The 18032-nt window shown below is 36.4% G+C and overlaps 1 protein-coding gene across 1 annotated transcript in view; it reads right to left on the bottom strand.

The window, feature by feature from the left end:
* Positions 1–244: 244 nt before the first annotated feature.
* The window catches only part of SLC9A1 (solute carrier family 9 member A1), a 34143-nt gene continuing 16355 nt past the window's right edge, over positions 245–18032 (bottom strand). The window contains exons 2-11 of the mRNA XM_072409784.1: positions 16733–17193; positions 14909–15159; positions 14524–14741; positions 13797–13813; positions 8523–8593; positions 7657–7830; positions 5121–5232; positions 4046–4147; positions 2614–2686; positions 245–1698 (exon numbers count right to left, since the gene is read on the bottom strand). Coding sequence (XP_072265885.1) covers positions 1421–1698; positions 2614–2686; positions 4046–4147; positions 5121–5232; positions 7657–7830; positions 8523–8593; positions 13797–13813; positions 14524–14741; positions 14909–15159; positions 16733–17193 — 1757 coding nt within the window. The 3' untranslated portion in view covers positions 245–1420. The remainder of the gene's footprint in view (positions 1699–2613; positions 2687–4045; positions 4148–5120; positions 5233–7656; positions 7831–8522; positions 8594–13796; positions 13814–14523; positions 14742–14908; positions 15160–16732; positions 17194–18032) is intronic.

The following is an 18032-nucleotide window of genomic DNA, read 5'->3' as shown; positions in this document are numbered from 1 at the left end:
TCATCGACTGCCATTGAGGCCATCAGCTAATTGCAGACCACAGAGTGATTACATGTAGACATGAAGTGCCTAAACGAAGCTGCAGATGATCAGTAGCACTGAACAAGTTAACAAATCAGGTTTAACAATCAATGTTGTTTTCTAATTGCATCATAGACTTAAAATTGGGTTTACTGGAGACAATTGTCCTTGGCTTACAATAATTGACGCATTTTGCAAAATAAAAAAAAAAAAAAACACAGAATTTAAAAACCATACATTTATTTCCCATTTTAAAATAAAAAACTCTTCTATATTTCTTACAGATACCAGATTGCTAATCACCTTTATACATGAGACTGCAAAGAATCACTGCGCAGGAGAACTGAGCACGCAAAGGCATTTCTGCACACGTTTAACATTTACACACTTGTAAAATGCTTAACCTAAACATATCTTCTGTATGCAGAGCAAAGGCACATGATGCATGCACACATCTCCCTCGCACAAGCATTCACAAGATCTGGTGCTATTATTATTGCACAATCAATTGCTTCCTACAGCTGTAGAAGCAGTGCTGCTTATGTAATATACTTGATCCCTAACATGAACGGATACTAACATGACTGTCTTGTTTTTGGGGGGATGGAGTGATATATAGCCCCATTTTATCCACATAAGGATGTTTGGTGGAGAGATATGACGTAAGATCATTCTGGTCCTTTCTAATATGTCTGTAATATATTTATTAACCTACAGACAGTGAGAGAGTGCCAAGCACCCAATGGAGCTAGGGTAGAATGCATTTCAAAACAATGATCAAGAAGCTGGAGTACCATGGTGATGTACAGATATTAAACTGCTGGTGTGCATGTAAATAGTACATTTCTGTAGGTGCATCATTAATTCTATTCTACATTCATGAGCAAAATGTGCAGTTGGAAGGCGTGTTTAGCCTCGTTTGTGAAGCTGTAATGTAAGTTATCTAGGCCTAGGGCACAGACATAGACATGCAATTGTCTATTTTAACTTAACTTGATATTTTTTTTTATAGGAGCTCAGTGCTTGAAAGACATCAAACCTGCATCTGTTTAGACACATATGACTAGAAGTATACTTAACAGCTTAAGACCCTTCACCTAGAATATAAAACAGCAATAAAATGAAAAACTATACAAAATAATATTAGCAAATTCATAAATTCATAATTCTTTGGTTAGAAATATAAAATAAAAATATATATTAAAAATGGCAATAAACAAGAAAAAAAAAGAAAAAGAACGCGAGAATGTAGGTAGATATGAACAGAAAAACAAACAAAAAAGCATTTCAAGCAAAAAAAAAAAAAAAAAAGTGTGTTGGTGAGGAGTGTAAAATTGAGGCAAAAGACTATTTCATGTGTCTCATTGCTGTTTGGCTCAGCCCATTATAGGAGTAAAGATCAGTCCTTCTTTGGCAGAAAAGGCTGGTTCTCTTCAGGCTGAGGTCCAGGATCACTTAAGCAACGCTGTAACCGCTGAGTGTTTGGGCTGTCATTGGTGCCAAACACATCATCTGCCCCTGGTGAAGGTGGCTCTGGTGCTACTATTGTAATCCCACCTTCATCTTCATCCTCCTCTTGTGTTTCATCCACAATATCTACAGACTCAGGTGAAGCTGGGTCAATGGTAATAACAGGGACATTCTCAGAATCTGCTTTTGGCTCATATGCAAGAGGGTCTGTAGAATATAGAAAGCAAAAAAAAAAAAAAAACAAATTGTAAGAATTGAGTCACGTTATAGCAAGCAAATGTAATTCTATGCAGCATAAAAAGGCTGGTATGCCTTTTACAGGGGGACATGTTCAGTGGTTCTCTAACTCTTTATAATCTTGGTGAAAGAGTATGTAAGAGTAGGTGCATAAATTGGTGATTTGGAACTGTGACTTAAGCTACGTACACACTTCCAATTATTATCGTTGGAAAACGAACGACGAACGTTCATGCACGATATATATGAACGATCGTATAGCACCGATCCTGCACATAGAGTTAACAACACGATCGTTCGTAGATATTGTACACACAATAGATACGATCGTTTGAGCGATAGAGGAACTATGTGCACGACAGGAAAGTGAACGGACGTTCGTTCATCACGCATGCTCTGAACATGGACGATCAACGAACGACCGTACACACGAACGATGTTCAACGATCGTCGCCCAATCCGATCCGTCGGTCCGGTCGTTCGTTTCCAGCGACTTTCCTCGTTCGTCGGCGTCGTTGGTTACTTTTTTACGAACGATTTTTTGCCCAATCGATCGTTCGTCGTTCGATTGGAACGATAAAAATTGGAAGTGTGTACGCACCTTTACTGAGAAGTAGAAAGTCTGTTGGGCCCATCATATTACTGGAGATAAACAAGTGCTCTGCACTGGAAATTTGAAGTGCTCACACGAGATTGGAAACAAGGAGGGTAATCAACAAACTACTGGTGACAAGGACACACTTTGGGCCAAACTATACACCAACAAGGAGGGCATCTGTGTACACATCACATGAAACAGGGAGGGTTCAGATGAACCCACATATTATCAAACACAATGTGTAACATTGGGCTCTGGGAATACACGCAATTATATATTTTCCTTACCTGAACCTACACGAGCTCTGGTAAGGGTGGGGGAGTCCAACTTGTGTGCAGGAACAGTCAAATAATTATTAGCCTAGAATAAAACAGAGCAGTTAATACAAAATGTGTAGTCTTGAGCAATACATCAAATTTAAATTTCACAGATATTATTTACATCCTATTAACTTAGTACATCACATTTATTATTCAATTATTTAAATTATTCCTTACATAAATGTATTATTTTTTATTTTCTGTTTAAGGATCAAGTTGTAAATTAAATTAATTGTTATACCATTAAGTAGTTAATACAGGTCATGATCATATAGTTTACACATATACACTAACGTGTGTGTGGACATTTTGTTTTATTTCACATGCTTTTATTTCGTTTTTAACATCACACTACCCATGCTATTTACGATCATATTGACAGGGATATGGAGCAAATTCTAAAACTGCTTGGAGTGCTTAAGCTGTTAGAGCAAGTCTAACAGCTTAAGCACTAAAAGATAATCACGGCAGACACTCCTGACTGTGTTTTAGTTGGTTTACCTATTACCAGTGAATACTATAAGTATTAACAAGATATAATTATAGGACGTTTTTCATGATGGTTATTCTTCAACTATATATTGTTTGGTATAAAGTGTTACAATTCAATGTTTTAGAAACTGTTTCAAGTATTACTGTAAAAAAAAAAAAAAAAAAAAAAAAAAAAAAAAAAATATATATATATATATATATATATATATATATATATATATATATATATATATACACATATATTCAGCATGTTTGGTGCAGGAGGCTGTGTTTAGTTAGTTTTAGTTAACCCCCTAGCGGTAATCCAGAGTCTGACTCAGGGTCGATTTTACTTGCAAAAAGCGCTAATCCAGAGTCACACTCGGGGTACTTGTAGCAGGTTAAAAACCGACTTTCCTTGTTCCGTCGCTGTCCCCCGGCGTCCTGCTGGTCCCCGAAGGTCTTGGGGACACGTCTGCCTCCTCCGATCCCCAGCTGCAAAGTGCAGATTCGATCTACGGGGTTTCCCAGTGATGTCGGTACATGCGTTGGTGCGGCTGGGACTTGGCGTCGGGAAATTCAAATAATTTTGTATTGGATTCAATACAAAATAGCTGTATTGAGACCAATACAAAGAAATATTCATATAATATATATTATATATATATATATATATATTTTATATATGCTAATACACAGTTACATTACATGTTTATATATTTTTTATATTTTTTTTTTACAGATTTTTGTGTTTTGTTATTTAAAGGTTATTATTAAATTTATTAAATATCAGTGAGTTATGCCTAGGAATTATAGCCTACAATGAAAAATACATTTCCATGCAAAAAATTGTAACGCTTTTTGCATGGAAATTTGGAAGGAATTAGATCGCTAGGGAGGTTAAGTCGCTTGGTTTTTTCTCACTTACCCTCTGGTCCAATTGATTAATTTTTTGCCTTCTGAGTAACATCTGGTTCCAGGCCTCTTCATAGGGATCAGCCACCAAGGTGTGACGATTGTATGAGCGTAGCTAGAGCAAAAAATATATCAACATTTAAACATAGAACGGTCATGTTTTTAGAAAGCATCTATCTTAAAAGTGTGCAATGAACAGAAAGAAAAAGAATAGACCTAATCAGCTTTATGTGTATGGCTTACTACTGTGTAAAAGTAGGTCTACCTGGGCCTCAATATTAGTGAGGGTTTACGTGCAAACATATTACCAGGAATTAGGATGGGCTAATTCTTACTGATGTTAATGAATGGATAGTGGTCCATATAATAAGTATGAATAAGGGATTCAGAACCCACACAGATAAGTTTAGGAATCTGGTGGTGTCAGTACAATGGGGACTGTTTAAAGTTTCAAAAAGAAATCTGCACTTTATGCCGTTTTGCAAGAGAAAACAGACTAAGATCCATCCATAGACTTAGATTGTCTCTATTACTGATTCATGCTTCAGCTGATTATTGTTGGAACTAAAGATGGATGCACCCTTTGTACCAAATGTGTATCTAAAGCCATTTAGTTTTGGATACAGTGGTTAAAATCTAGAACCCCTGTCAGAATTCTATAGCCATTTGTGTCCGCATTAAGAAAATAAATCCTTTTTCGATTGGTCAGTAGAACAGCAGTGGAAAGGAAATCTTACAGTGATTCCCTGCTGTATAAATGGAATTCCTCTCACTTTGGAGTGTATATAATTATTTTTGTTTTCTAAAACAGGTAGGCTTTTATTTAATAAATGGTATGCGCTTAAAAAGGGTTTCTAACATCAAAGTAAACATAATATAAAAAAGTTAAGAAACTAAAAAAAAACCTGCTTTTCCCTATTACTGTTGTGTAGGGAATGACAAAAACTGGTCTTTATACTGGTTATGTCTAATTAATTTTGAATGTTTACATAACATCATTAAACAGTGTTTAAATAGGCGTGCAACTGGGAACTGCATGCTCACTTAGAGATTAACAAACTGTTCCAAAATGTCTGTAAGTAACTCACCCTTTGGCGTGTCTTTTGTAAGTTTGTGCGCAGAATCTTACGTATCTCCTCCTCTTTAACCTTGGACAATGCAGGTAGGATTCTCTCTGGCTTAGGTTTAGGCTGAATATTCCTGCAGAAAAAAATACCTATAAATTTTATCCCACACACAAAATCCACTAGTTCAACAAATCAATGCCAGTGTAAAGCCACAGCCAGTGCTTGGGAAGTTAATTCCTTTGAATCAGAAAGGAAAAACCCAATCTAGAGTAAGTTTTTACAACATCACTAAAGCAGGAAGTTCATCTTAGGGCTTTATACACAACATGGTGTAAGAAACAGTGATATCTTGCATGGTTTGTAGAGAATGTATTTTATTACCTAAATATAGATGACCTCGTTGAAGGAGGTCCCTACATTACAACAGGGTGGATTTCATGAGGATTTCGTAAGTGCATTAGCTCCTTCTATGGTCATCATAGCTAGGCACATGATAGTCCCACTATGATTTTAAAACTTGGTACAGCCTTAGGGTACGGACTGAAATATTATAGGAGTCCTTTGAATGCCAACGAAACCATTACTGATCTGTACAAGGCAAGGAAATAAGAAACACTGATAGAAAGAAAAAAAAAAAAAGAAAAAAAAAGGTATCCACAATATTTCAGTATTGTGACCCAAACATCCATGCAAGGATTGTTGATATGGAAGCTATTAGAACATTAACCTTTTATAAAATTTTGAAAAAATTATAAAAAAAATTATAAAAAAAATGGCAGCAAATTATATTCTTTGAGGCATATATGTGAGGAGATATAAATTCATGAAAAAGAAATGTACCAGCTGTTTTTTGATTTTACAGCAGGATATAGTTACAATAAAGTGAAAGTGAAGAAAAATACAATCATGGAGAGTAACATTGTGATATTTATTGTCTTGATGTGTATCTCTGAGAACTGAGGCAGGGTGATGCATTGCTATGTATTGTCTATACAAGGAAATCTTAATTAAAAAAAGCAGCTGTATCTGGTTGTTGAAGTTATTGTATTTTTGGAGTGCAGAATATTTACACAATAAACTGTGTGTATATTTAATTTGTCCAATTACTGTAAAAAAAGGAAATTCCTGTTTATTTAATACGCATATGGCTGAATAACTGAGATAAATATTCACACAATTTATTGTGGAAAGATTAACTTTTTTTAGTGAATCAGCTCATTCGTCCTATGGCTTTATTACTTTGTCAGGTTGTTTTGATTTGGGTCTGTGACAATATTGTGTATTGAAGACAGACAGCTGGACAACTAGCACTTTCAGAAGCCAGCATTGACAGCCTTCATTAAATGTCTTAGCCGAGGCCTCCGTTAAAGAGGCACTAGAGAAGGTTATCTAAGATTCAGGCATACAAACTGCAGGTCGAACCTTTATCAAGCCACTCCAGATACTGATATATGCTGATGATATAAATATGCATATATATGAGTATATGAATATATGAGTGTTGGGGCTAGAAAATACAGCAAGAAAGAAATGGAAAACTTGGTAACTATATTCAACTAAATGTATCAGAAAAGCAAAGCCAAAGCACTTTATTCTCTAAAAAAGCAAATGAACCCCCCTATGTACCCTGATAGATAAGTTAGGAAGTTTAAAATTACACTTTTTATGGCAAAATGAAACCTGTTCATGGTCATCCTTTGTCAAGAGGATTTTAATTTATAATCAAATTAACCTGATGACCACATATTTAGCAGACCTACTATGCAGCTTTCTAAACATGTCGCCGCCTACTATCTTACATGCTTGTAATGTTCAGATCTACATTAGCAAACCAAGACCTTGTCCTTGGCAGGCATCACCCCCAAGCTCAACTGAATCATGGTCAATGAAAGACTCACATGCACAACTTAAAAGAATCTGGTGCTTTTTGACAATTTCCTGGAAGCTTGCTTTGCTTACATGTACTGTTACTCCTACCTTCAAGGTCCAGTTATCCCCCTCCCCTAACATCCACCCAGTCTTAACGCCTTCCCCATCTTCTCTCATTATTTTCCTCCTATTTTATTGTTTCATTTATGTTTTCCCTTTGTCACAATTCTAATTCTGTTGCATGTACATATTACACCTATGTAAAATTGTTTGCAAAGTAATATCTGTTAATTTTTAGGTGTACTGTAAAAAAATATTTAAAAAATAAAAATTATTGAAATTAAAAACCACCACTGTGGTGCAAGTAATGAAGTGTCTGGTAAAGTGCCAGCTTCCAGGAGCTGTGTGGGATCTCTGGAAGCTAGTCTGAACTTTTGTCCTATTGATTCAAACTGTTTGTAAAAGTTTTCTGGAACAACATTTTTGTGTTGCTATAGTGAGGGAACCTAGATCAGATATTTAATGCTCCCTGTTTGGCTATGAGTTTTCTCCTTACTTCTAGACCAAGCAAGACTGATCAGTGGTGCCTGAAGTGAAGGAAAATCTTCAAAGAATAAAACACCTGACAGCAATACTTGAGCTTCACCTTATTGTTATATGCTTATAATTAATACACCATCAAACTTACTGCATGGACACAGTAGACACAGTGGATGGGATTTTTCCAATGCCCCCACTCTCTACCAATTCTATTGCCTGCTTCATTTCCATTTTGTGATAAAAGGCAATGAGTTGAGGCTCTGTGGACCGCTCCCCTGCAATAAGGCACTTCTTCACATATGTTTTGTTAAATCGATTCAACCTATGTAATGCAGAAAAAAAGAGAATAGTTCAACCTTAGATAGCACTGTATTTTATTATAGATAAAATAGAAACACATTTATATTACTTTACACCTACAGATTTAATAGTATAAAAGTAACCAATAAGATATCTTTTTTTGTTCCAGATCTGTTTTTATAATGAATTGTCAGGCCTCCCAGAGAACTTTATTCAATTCAAAACACTAATATTGCCTCATCAGGAGTAAGATTAGACATCTCTCTATGCATTTGTTATACAATTAATATTTAAAAAAAGCGATATACTCACATGCAATACAAAACCTACAGTAACAAATTGCAATAACATACAAAACACTGGAAAAATACTTTTATTTTTATAACACTTAAATCTAAGGCAGCATTTTATACTTCCAAAGTGTAATTATAAAGATCAGAAGAATAACACTTAATTGTCACTTGTGTAAATATGTAATTGCAGTATTGTGAAAGGTCTATATTTTTAAAAGAAAGTAACCATGTCATATGGAAACACCCAGTAACTTTACAATTGGCCTCCACCAGTAATTAACTAAAATACCCATTTTTAGGAGCAAACCACCTTTATGTCCAACACACACCAATTTTACACACACAATATTTTGAGCTTCACTGCTTTAAAACAATCCATAATTCTACTTTAAAATCATTCTAAATAGGATATGTGACTTACTTGTCTTTCCAATGATGATGGCCATAGTGACCACATATGTCCTCAATTCCAGTTAAAAGGTGATCAAGGAACTAAAGAAAAACAATGATAATCTTATTGTGAGGATAACATTTGTTGAACTTCATTCGTGATAAATTTGTCTTGATGGGCTGTAAAGAAAACACATCCTACAGCATTTAAAACATGTTAAAATGCCCACAAATGCCTATAAAGCTCCAAACACCCTATTGATATGAATAGAACCTTTTTGTGGTGTTTTAGAGCATTTGGGTAGACATTTTCTGCTATACTAACTGTTCTCTGCCACATATCTTATTCTAAAAACATAAAAATTCATACAAAAGCTGTATGGGCAATAATAAGTGTTTAAAATTAAAGTCAGTGTAGACTTAGCCCAACCCAGATCAAGTATGCTGGTAGCAATGTACAATAATCCAAAATCTAAAGTTTTTTTAAACAAATTTACTGTGAGGTACTGACATTGGATAAGACAAAGCAAGCAGCTCTTTAGATACCAGAAATCAGCTTGTTTATATTTAAATTGCTACAATGGGAATTAGAAAGCTGAAATAATGCCTGGGAGTTGACTTTTGGTAGAAAACACATTGAGTAATGCAGTGTGTTGTTCATCATATGCTCTGCCATATGAAAGAGGAAGTATTGAGCATGACAATATACAGAGATGTGTCTTAATTTAGCACCAGTGTTTACAACGGGAAACAATGTCACTTTAACCCTTTGGCGTTGAAGCAATTTTTACATTTTTTGTTTTCTACATGCTTTTAAATGTACACAATAAATGTCGCTAGCTGCAATTTATGTCACACAATATTTGTGCAACCATATTTTTAGTAGAAAAAAACACTATAATTTAATGCACAAACACAAAATATTCCACAATTGTTTGTAAAATACTAAGGATAAGGGTTGAGTCAATACATACGTTATTATTTATTTCACACAGTATGATGTAATTGTTGTTATTGCACGTTTGCATCAGGTGCAGGGATTAGCCACTTTACATACACTCTGATCACCACTATCCTCCCAGAGTATATATTATATATATACTCTGGGAGGATATAGTATATATTAGAGAATATTATCTGCGAGTTAGGCTATGTACACAAGTGAGATGACTTCACACAATATGAGCAGTCAGAGTCCTCTCAGGCAAGAATCTGACATGTGTACAGAAGTCGCCGAACAGAGAACTTTGTGTACAGATCTCATTCATTCATCTGGCACTCTTTTGAATCATGAAAAATCATTTCCAGTGCAGGAGTGTACACAGTCTTAGTTTATTAGTTGGTAAAGTTGCAGAAGTAACCCTGTACAATCCTGGTAGTGAAAGGAATAAAAGGACATCTGTCCTGGGAAAATAATAGGAGCTGCCATTACTAAACTTCCTCTTCTAAATTCTAGCTCCCTAGATGTTTTTGCATTAATGCTGGTATGGCCAGCCTGGAACAGGCATAGAGATTAATAAAGAATAATTATTCTAACACTCATTTACAGCATGCTTATTCTGGTTCTTTGATTTAAAAGGATTCTTTAGGTAAGTCAAAACCAGCAAAATATTTTACATTCCCTATAAAAAACATTTTGGCCATGCATTCCTTATTCTGTTTAAGCCTCATAAAAACATTATAGATGTGCTGATTTTATTAGCTGAATGTGTGACCATACCCAATGAGACATATTAGCTTTTAGAACATGTGACTGAACAGTTTATTTCATGCCTTTTTATACATACTGTCAATCAGCCCAACATATTAAATTAGTAGAATGTAAGTAAAAAAAATCAAACAAATATTGGATGGATCAGTATTTTGGTTGTGAACCACAAGGGAAATATTGTGCAAAGATAAATGATCCTGTTGATTAGACAAGATGCAAGCAGAACTAATTCAGTCACGCAAATCTGTTAACCACTTACTCAAGCAAAGATGTTTTAAGATGTCCAAAGAAGACATCTCTCACTTTGCACTCTACATAGTCAACATAATACAGAAGAGGAAGGGCCACATAGCAAGGATTACAAGGAGGCAGCTATGTGCTACTATGCATGTCCCTTAGCAAAGAAATAGTGAATCAGGGACAGTTTAGATGTGTGACATTTAAAGGCAAACAAATGAGAACTCTAGGGTAGAACCAGAGCCCACTAAGTGTAACTTTGCTAAATAAAGAGTTACTTTTAAGTGGTAACAGGTGTTTTTAGAAACCATGTTGTTACTCTATAATGTAACCTGACAGGAATTTATTCCTGCAAACTCTAAAAGTTTGCTAACAGTTTAGGGGTCAAAGTAGTATTGTTCCTCCAAAGGCTACTAGGGTTTCCATTACCAAAGAGTGATTTGTGCCTAAGGTCAGTTGAACCAACACCAAATATATTTTTAGCTGACATTCCACTGACCTCCAAGCCAATGTACTGTGAGCTGTGGATACACTAATTATAACGGGTTCCCTAAGATCTGAAAGTTATTTCAAGGGTTCCCCCACATTAAAAAAAATAGAGGAACTCTCTAGTGCCTACCAGATGCTATTGAAGGATACTGCCCCCCACCTCAACTTTGCCATTTTTGCGTAAATGGGAAAGTGACCTTGACACCACATTCTCCCCAGAACAGCAGGATCGTCTCCTGTACACGGGTCATAAAGCTGCTCTCAGCAACTCTTGTCAGGAACTGAACTATAAATTGCTCACGCGGTGGTACAGAGTGCCGACTGTGTTAGCCAAAATGTATCCGGGAGTAGATGATAGATGCTGGCGTTGTGAAGCGGCTGCTGGCAGCCTGTTTCATATATTCTGGGAGTGCTCTAATTTGCAATCTTTCTGGTCAGGGGTGGCGGCGGTTATTGAAGAATTGACAGAAGTAGATATACGTAACAGCCCGGAGCTAGCCCTTTTGCATTTGAATGATTGGTCTAAAAAGAAATACCATGCTTCTTTACTCAAACATCTTTTAAATGCAAGGCCTGTATTCCGGCCCTGTGGAAACAATCCTCTCCTCCCATCTTGTTACAGTGGTTTAGAAGAGTGAATGACATTATGGCAATGGAAGACCTTATTACCAGCCGGGACGGTAGAACGGATAAATTCCGAAATACTTGGTTCTATTGGATACAGTATACCACTACTCAAAAAATGAACACTTACCAGTTAAAAGTAACAAAGTCATGTTTTCCCCTGTGGACATTAGTATTTAGGACAACTGTTAAGAAATGTAATAAAAAAATATTTTAGAACAGTTCAACAATAAAGTCGTCCACTCTGGATTTAAAACATACCAGCTTTTATATTACTTCAAACTTGCAAACTAAACTACCACCAAAAATCAACAATATGCCCCTGGTGGGTCACTAGTTTCTAACATGAATCAAACCCAAAAACTTTTATTTTTTTCCTTTTCTTTCCACCTGGTGATCCTACCACACTTTATGGTCTAGGGGTCTGGTGGCGAACCTATGGCACTCGTGCCAAAGGGGGCACACTCAGAGGCCTCTCTGTGGGCATGCGCTCTCCACCTGGCTGGCCTCCCATTGGCTGTGCCATTGTCCCTCTGTAAGCCCTGCAGGCTGCCGAATGAATTTCCCTTCTCCGGAGTCATCAGGTAACCCTCAGAATATCAGGCTGTGGGGAGGAGAGGCAGCTGATGTGTATTGAAGCTGATGTGTCTTGATCCAGCATTGAAAGGGAGAAAGTACAAAGGCAGAGTGAAAAGTTAGGGAGGGGGATCTTGCATTGCTCTGTCCTAGTTAGGACAGAGATAGGAAGTACAATATGAAAGCTGAAGACTACGAACAGAGCCACACAGCCCAGGGACAGGAGTACCAGTCTGCTATACCCAGTCAGGATCAGGTGAACACAAATCTTGTAGTGGAAGTTAAGTTCCTGCCAGAGAATGTAATGGGAACCCATACCTGTGTATTGCCGTCCACAGTGCTTTAAAAACAATTGTGTGCAATATGTTGCATTGCTATGCAATTGGCATGAATTTAATAAAACTCCCTGCATCCTTATATGCAAGATATAAATAATATTTATTAATATTGCTATCTGCACCCTACCAGGACGATTATGTTTATTTTCTGTCCTAGTGTCTTAGTTACTGAAATAAATGAAGGTGGTAAATCTGCACTGTGGTGATGGCATCTAGCCTAAATGCCTAAAGAGGGGATTGGACAAATTTCTGGAGGAAAAGTCCATCACAGGTTACTAGCCCTGATGAGTATGTGCCTCCTCTTTATTATAGATGTGGGCCACTGTGAGATACAGCAGCTGGACTAGATGGGCTATTGTCCTGATCCAGCAGGCTCTTCATAAGTTTTTATCAGGTTATCAGTCTTATCAGGTTGGTGCTCATTGCTAGTGTCGGCTTATGGATTGGTTCTGTCAGAGTGATTGCTGTACATTGCATGAATGACATCTACACCTATTGATATGTCTTCTGTGTGTCCAGTACATAAAAGGTTACAATGTCTTTGCATAGCAGCAGGTTGTGTTTACCTGACATCACATGACCTGTGTAAAGCTAGGTGTGCTGAGATAGGTTGCTGTGCAGGGTTCAGCTCTCTGAGAATCACTGCTGTAGATTCAAGGAATATCCATTTCTTTGATGTTAACTGATAGTGTTATTTTTGGTAGGTTAGGATTTTGTGCTTCTTTTTTTTTTAATTTTGTGTTTTTGTATACTCCAAGTCTTGAACACCCAAAAATGAGTACAGTGAAAACAGATAGTGGAAGATCATTTCAAGAGGCCTGGACAGAGTCATTTGGAGTGATTGAACGCAATGGGAAAGCGTTATGTATTCTATGTAATAAATGTATTGTGTGTCAAACATCAAGTGTCAGATTACACCAACCACAAAAGTGTTGTCAAACTTGGTTAGATCTCACTTCAATTCATAGAATGTTACAAGGACAAAATATTTCTGTAAGGATCAACAAATATTTTTCTGTACCAATTTCTGTACTCTTGGGTTTAGTTATACAGGCAGTGTATCCACATGAACCCAAGTGTGCATATTAGGTGCAGCTGTTCACATGCACAGTGTACTTGCTGTGTCTAGTTTGTTACCAACAACCAACATCAAAATAAAGGGAGAGAAGACAAAGACACTGACTCCCATGTGGTTATTTCAGGGTTACAAAAGCACTGTTGATGTAGAAAATCTGTCTCATTCTACCCCTACTGTTAAAAGGCAAAAAGGATAACAAGGAACAAAAAAAATGCCTTTTAACTAAAACTACAATCTAAAGATACAAAATACCCTGACTAATAAAAGGGCTAAAGTATGATAGACACATGAATTTACAGGATTTACAGGAACATCAGATTCTAGCAGTGTTATATAACACATACCAACACACACACATATTATTTATATAGATATAGATATTATATAATATAAATACACAGGTAGTTCCCAGGTTAAGTAAGGACTTCCCACATACAGATGCTTCTTGGATACAAACAGGGAGGCTTGGATGGGGGTGGTTTGCATGACTTGCAGAAGAAATCTTTTCCTAAACACAGCTGAGGTTGTGGGTGATCCTAGGGGGGTGATCGCTTTCTGCAGCCTCTTGTAACTCTTTAATGACCAAGACAAACTCTGCAGTTGTTTCTTTTTGCATATCAAAGCACAGCTTACTCCAGAAGTTAATGAATGTCTAGGCTCCATAAAGATTTTTTTTTTTTGCTTTGTTTGTGATTAACTCACAATGACACCATGCTGCCTAATATTATGTTGAGACAAACATTTCTCCTAATTGCACTTATTAAAATAATGTACCTGTTCCGACTTACAAATACTGCTTAACAATAAACCTACAGTCCAATCTTGTTTGAAACCTGGGGATTACCTGTATTCATTATACGGTTAATTATGTTCAGATAAATGTAAACTAAAATGTTGTAAATGCGTGATTGCCAGCTTTACATGAAAATCTAGGCACAAGTCATGACAAACGCAGTCTAAATTAAGTATAAAGAATTACCCAACACGCGTGCTATCAGACAGAAGATAAGGGTGCAGATGACATAGGTCCAATTCCAGGAATGAGGTCCAGCAACGGTAGAAACCCCAAGAAAGATGAAAATTAAAGTCTCACTGACACTGCTCCACATTTTCAGGAAATATTTGATGGTAGTATGGGATTTGTGGGAAATATTAGCCTCCACATAAGGTCTCATTACAACACCTGAAGCAATAAGTCTGAAAGAGAAACGAAAAAAAATTTCAACCAGTAAATTTTCGACCAGTAAAGTTAAAAAGAAAGCATGGTGTCATCATCCCAAAGAAAAAGAGTATGGTGCTACTAAAAACAAGTAATAAGAATAAATTAAACATTAAAAACCTATCAAATGGAAAAAGTAACTCACGCCATAATTCCTGAGAGATGAAACAGTTCTGCAGACATATATGCCATGTAACTATAGAGGAAAACAAACAAGGGTTCAATAACACGGATGTGGGAGGTGAAGCGGGAAGTGAAGGCTGCGATAATCCCATAAACCACTCCAACAAACACCCCTCCTAGGGCCACAACAAAGAAACTCAGGAACCCCAGTGATATATCACGGAATGTGACTTGATCCAAAGCAGAAAACTCTTCAAAAAGGTGATACAAAACCTAGGGAAGAGAGACACACATCATCAACTATTGCAAAAAGACCAAACAAATCAGCAGGGAATGAAGAGGTATAGATTCCAGAGATTCAATATGGGTGACATGAAATTTTTTAAAAAATATATTATAAATAAGGTATTTTCGCTACTTATCTACAAAGAGATCAGAGTTACCTAGAACTGAATCTAACGCATGCAAGAAAATGAGGACAATGATTTGGAGAAATACATCATTTTACAAAGGCACCTCCACCTCTCCTTCCATCTCATTTAAACTTCCTTACCTTCAAGTTTTAAAAATACAAGAGTAATATTTTAAGTTGAACATACTGCTTATTCACAAATCGGGACTGTAGAACACAGAACTAATATTACTTGTTTTAGGTACCGGTAGCTATGGATATATTCATATGTATTATTATATATTATTATATGTATTAACTGTTTCATTCATATGTATTATGAAAAGCAGAAGACAAAATCCTTCAAATACAAAGTAGTGGAAAGGATAAACCTGCAGTGATTTTTGTTTTCTGTCTGTCTCCCTTAGGTACATTCTCCTGTTTGTCCTCGTAACCACTGTCCACCAAAACAGAAAGTCTGGTGTTATCACAAGGTCAAGAGAAAAAGGTTGAATCATAAAATATTGACTACTATTCTGGGCAATAATAGCTAAAAATTCCCTTGATTTTGGGAATTCCTGATGTGTTTTTGAAGTGTGAAAGTGTGTGTGAAAATTGCTCAAAGATTTCCCTACTCTATCCAAAATGTGAAGTGGACCTGATAATAAAGTGCAGGGTTTACTTATGTGGCTGCCTCCAGGAAGGCTAGCCTAGTTGGTCCTAGGTCTAAGGGATCCTGGCAAAATCCCACAACACATTCCTGTACAGTAAAGTAGCAACCTCTTGCAAGAATTCAGATTCAGCGTTTTTACCATGATTCCTCTGTAAGGATCAATGATATTAGTGACAACCAAAGAGTAATGAGAATATTTTTAAAGCTATTTTTTTCCTTGAAGGTGACATAAGCCACAGCACACCTAGCCTTTTAAATTTAAAAAAACTTTTAAAGAAATGTCTGTTGTCATTTTTCCTGAAAGCAAAGGGAAGGTTTTCCCGTGAAAGCTAAGCAATTTTCTAATCACGGATATAAGAGAAAGAAATCTATGGGAAAAATTGCTAAGGAACTAAAATACAATGAAAACAGGTTACTAGTGCTTTATGTTCTTACAAAGAACGTATATATGCTGTTCTGATCTTACCCACACCACCTCAAAAAGGAAGTAACATCCTTACACTTTCAATATTGCTTGACAATAAACATTGTAACATTATTTTGTTTTTTTTGTCATGTCATTCATAAAGTTTACAAAATGTATTGGTTGTCGTTATACTTCACCCTTCTGCAAGAAATTTATATTGTACCTATGCTGAATAATAAAAAGTAGGTCTTTGCCCATTGCATATATTAAAGAGCCCAATTTCTTTTCTTTGCTACAGCTTTTAAAATGCTTTTCCAGAATAATCTAATTCAGTCATTTAAAACCAGTACTGAATAATTCAAAGCCAACCACTTACTACTGTGACGGCATCATTGAGCAAGGATTCTCCAAACACCAGAATGTGGAGGAGCTCATTGATGTGGATTTCCTCAAACACAGCCAGTACAGCCACCGGGTCCACAGCGGAGATGATACTTCCAAACAGCAAGTTATCCAGGAGGCCAACGTGTGTAAGCGAGCTTCCACTTATCTGGCAAACTGCAAACAGTAATGACCCTATAAAGAATGCATTCCAGAGAGTGCCCACCACTGCAAATATCAAAATTGTTCCCAGGTTCTCAGAGAAGGGACGAAGAGGCAAAAAGTATCCAGCATCCAATATAATAGGTGGCAGGAGGTACAGGAAGAAGACTTTTGAACTCAAAACTGGAGGGATTTCACCTACGGCTTTAATGAGTCCACCAACGAGAAGTCCCACAACAATCAGCAGACAGCTCTCTGGAACAACATTAGACACTGTGGGAATCACATGGAATCCTAAAAAAAAGAAGATATTGATGATTAGTATTTGGTAACATGGTAATCATGTTATAAACGAGGATTTGGAATTGGTAAATAAAACCTTTAACTCCAAATGCAACTCCAGTTTAAGGCACCTAAAGCTGCATTTTTTTCATTCAAACTTACAAATTATGTTTTTTCTATGTTGATTGAAAGCACACAACATACAGGGCATTTTATTGCTGCCAACACATTTGTTTGCTTAACATTTTTGTTACTATATCATCTGCTGTAGATCTCCACCACTTTTTCTTTTCATGCAATTACTCCAGCATCAGCTACACACCATTGCTCCTACCTTACTGATAAGAATCATGGAACACTCCTATGCAATGTGTGTCAGAGGCCACCTGTAATCTTAACTGGGAATATGTAATAGAGTTACAACGTAGGGGCACAAATCAGGGACAAGGCCCTGGTATTATTATAATGAAAGCTTTATTCATACCAAAGTTTAAAAAATAATTTCAATAACAGTAAAGTGTTAAATGTTAAAGTTTACATTAGATTTTAAAGATTGAGTCAACATCAACATGAATATGCAATCTCCCTGAATCCATTAAACCTTTGAAGCAAAAAAAGTGGTTTTTGTAAAAGATGGCGATACAGACAGCCCTGATAAGACACCCCACTCGGTTTGATGTGGTTCATTTTATATAATCTATAAAATATAAACCAGTGCTACTAAAGAGATTACTCTGATGTTTGTTTACAAAGCTTATTTACAAAGTTTATGTAAGCTTTTCATATGTTGTTTTGGTAGTTTATAAGCTCTTGTTTACTCTTGGTAACCTTGGAAAATCTCTAATTAACCA

The sequence above is a fragment of the Pyxicephalus adspersus genome, chromosome 1, assembly GCF_032062135.1.
Source record: "Pyxicephalus adspersus chromosome 1, UCB_Pads_2.0, whole genome shotgun sequence".
Classification (NCBI taxonomy): domain Eukaryota; kingdom Metazoa; phylum Chordata; class Amphibia; order Anura; family Pyxicephalidae; genus Pyxicephalus; species Pyxicephalus adspersus.
This window is presented reverse-complemented; position numbering and strand designations above follow the sequence as displayed.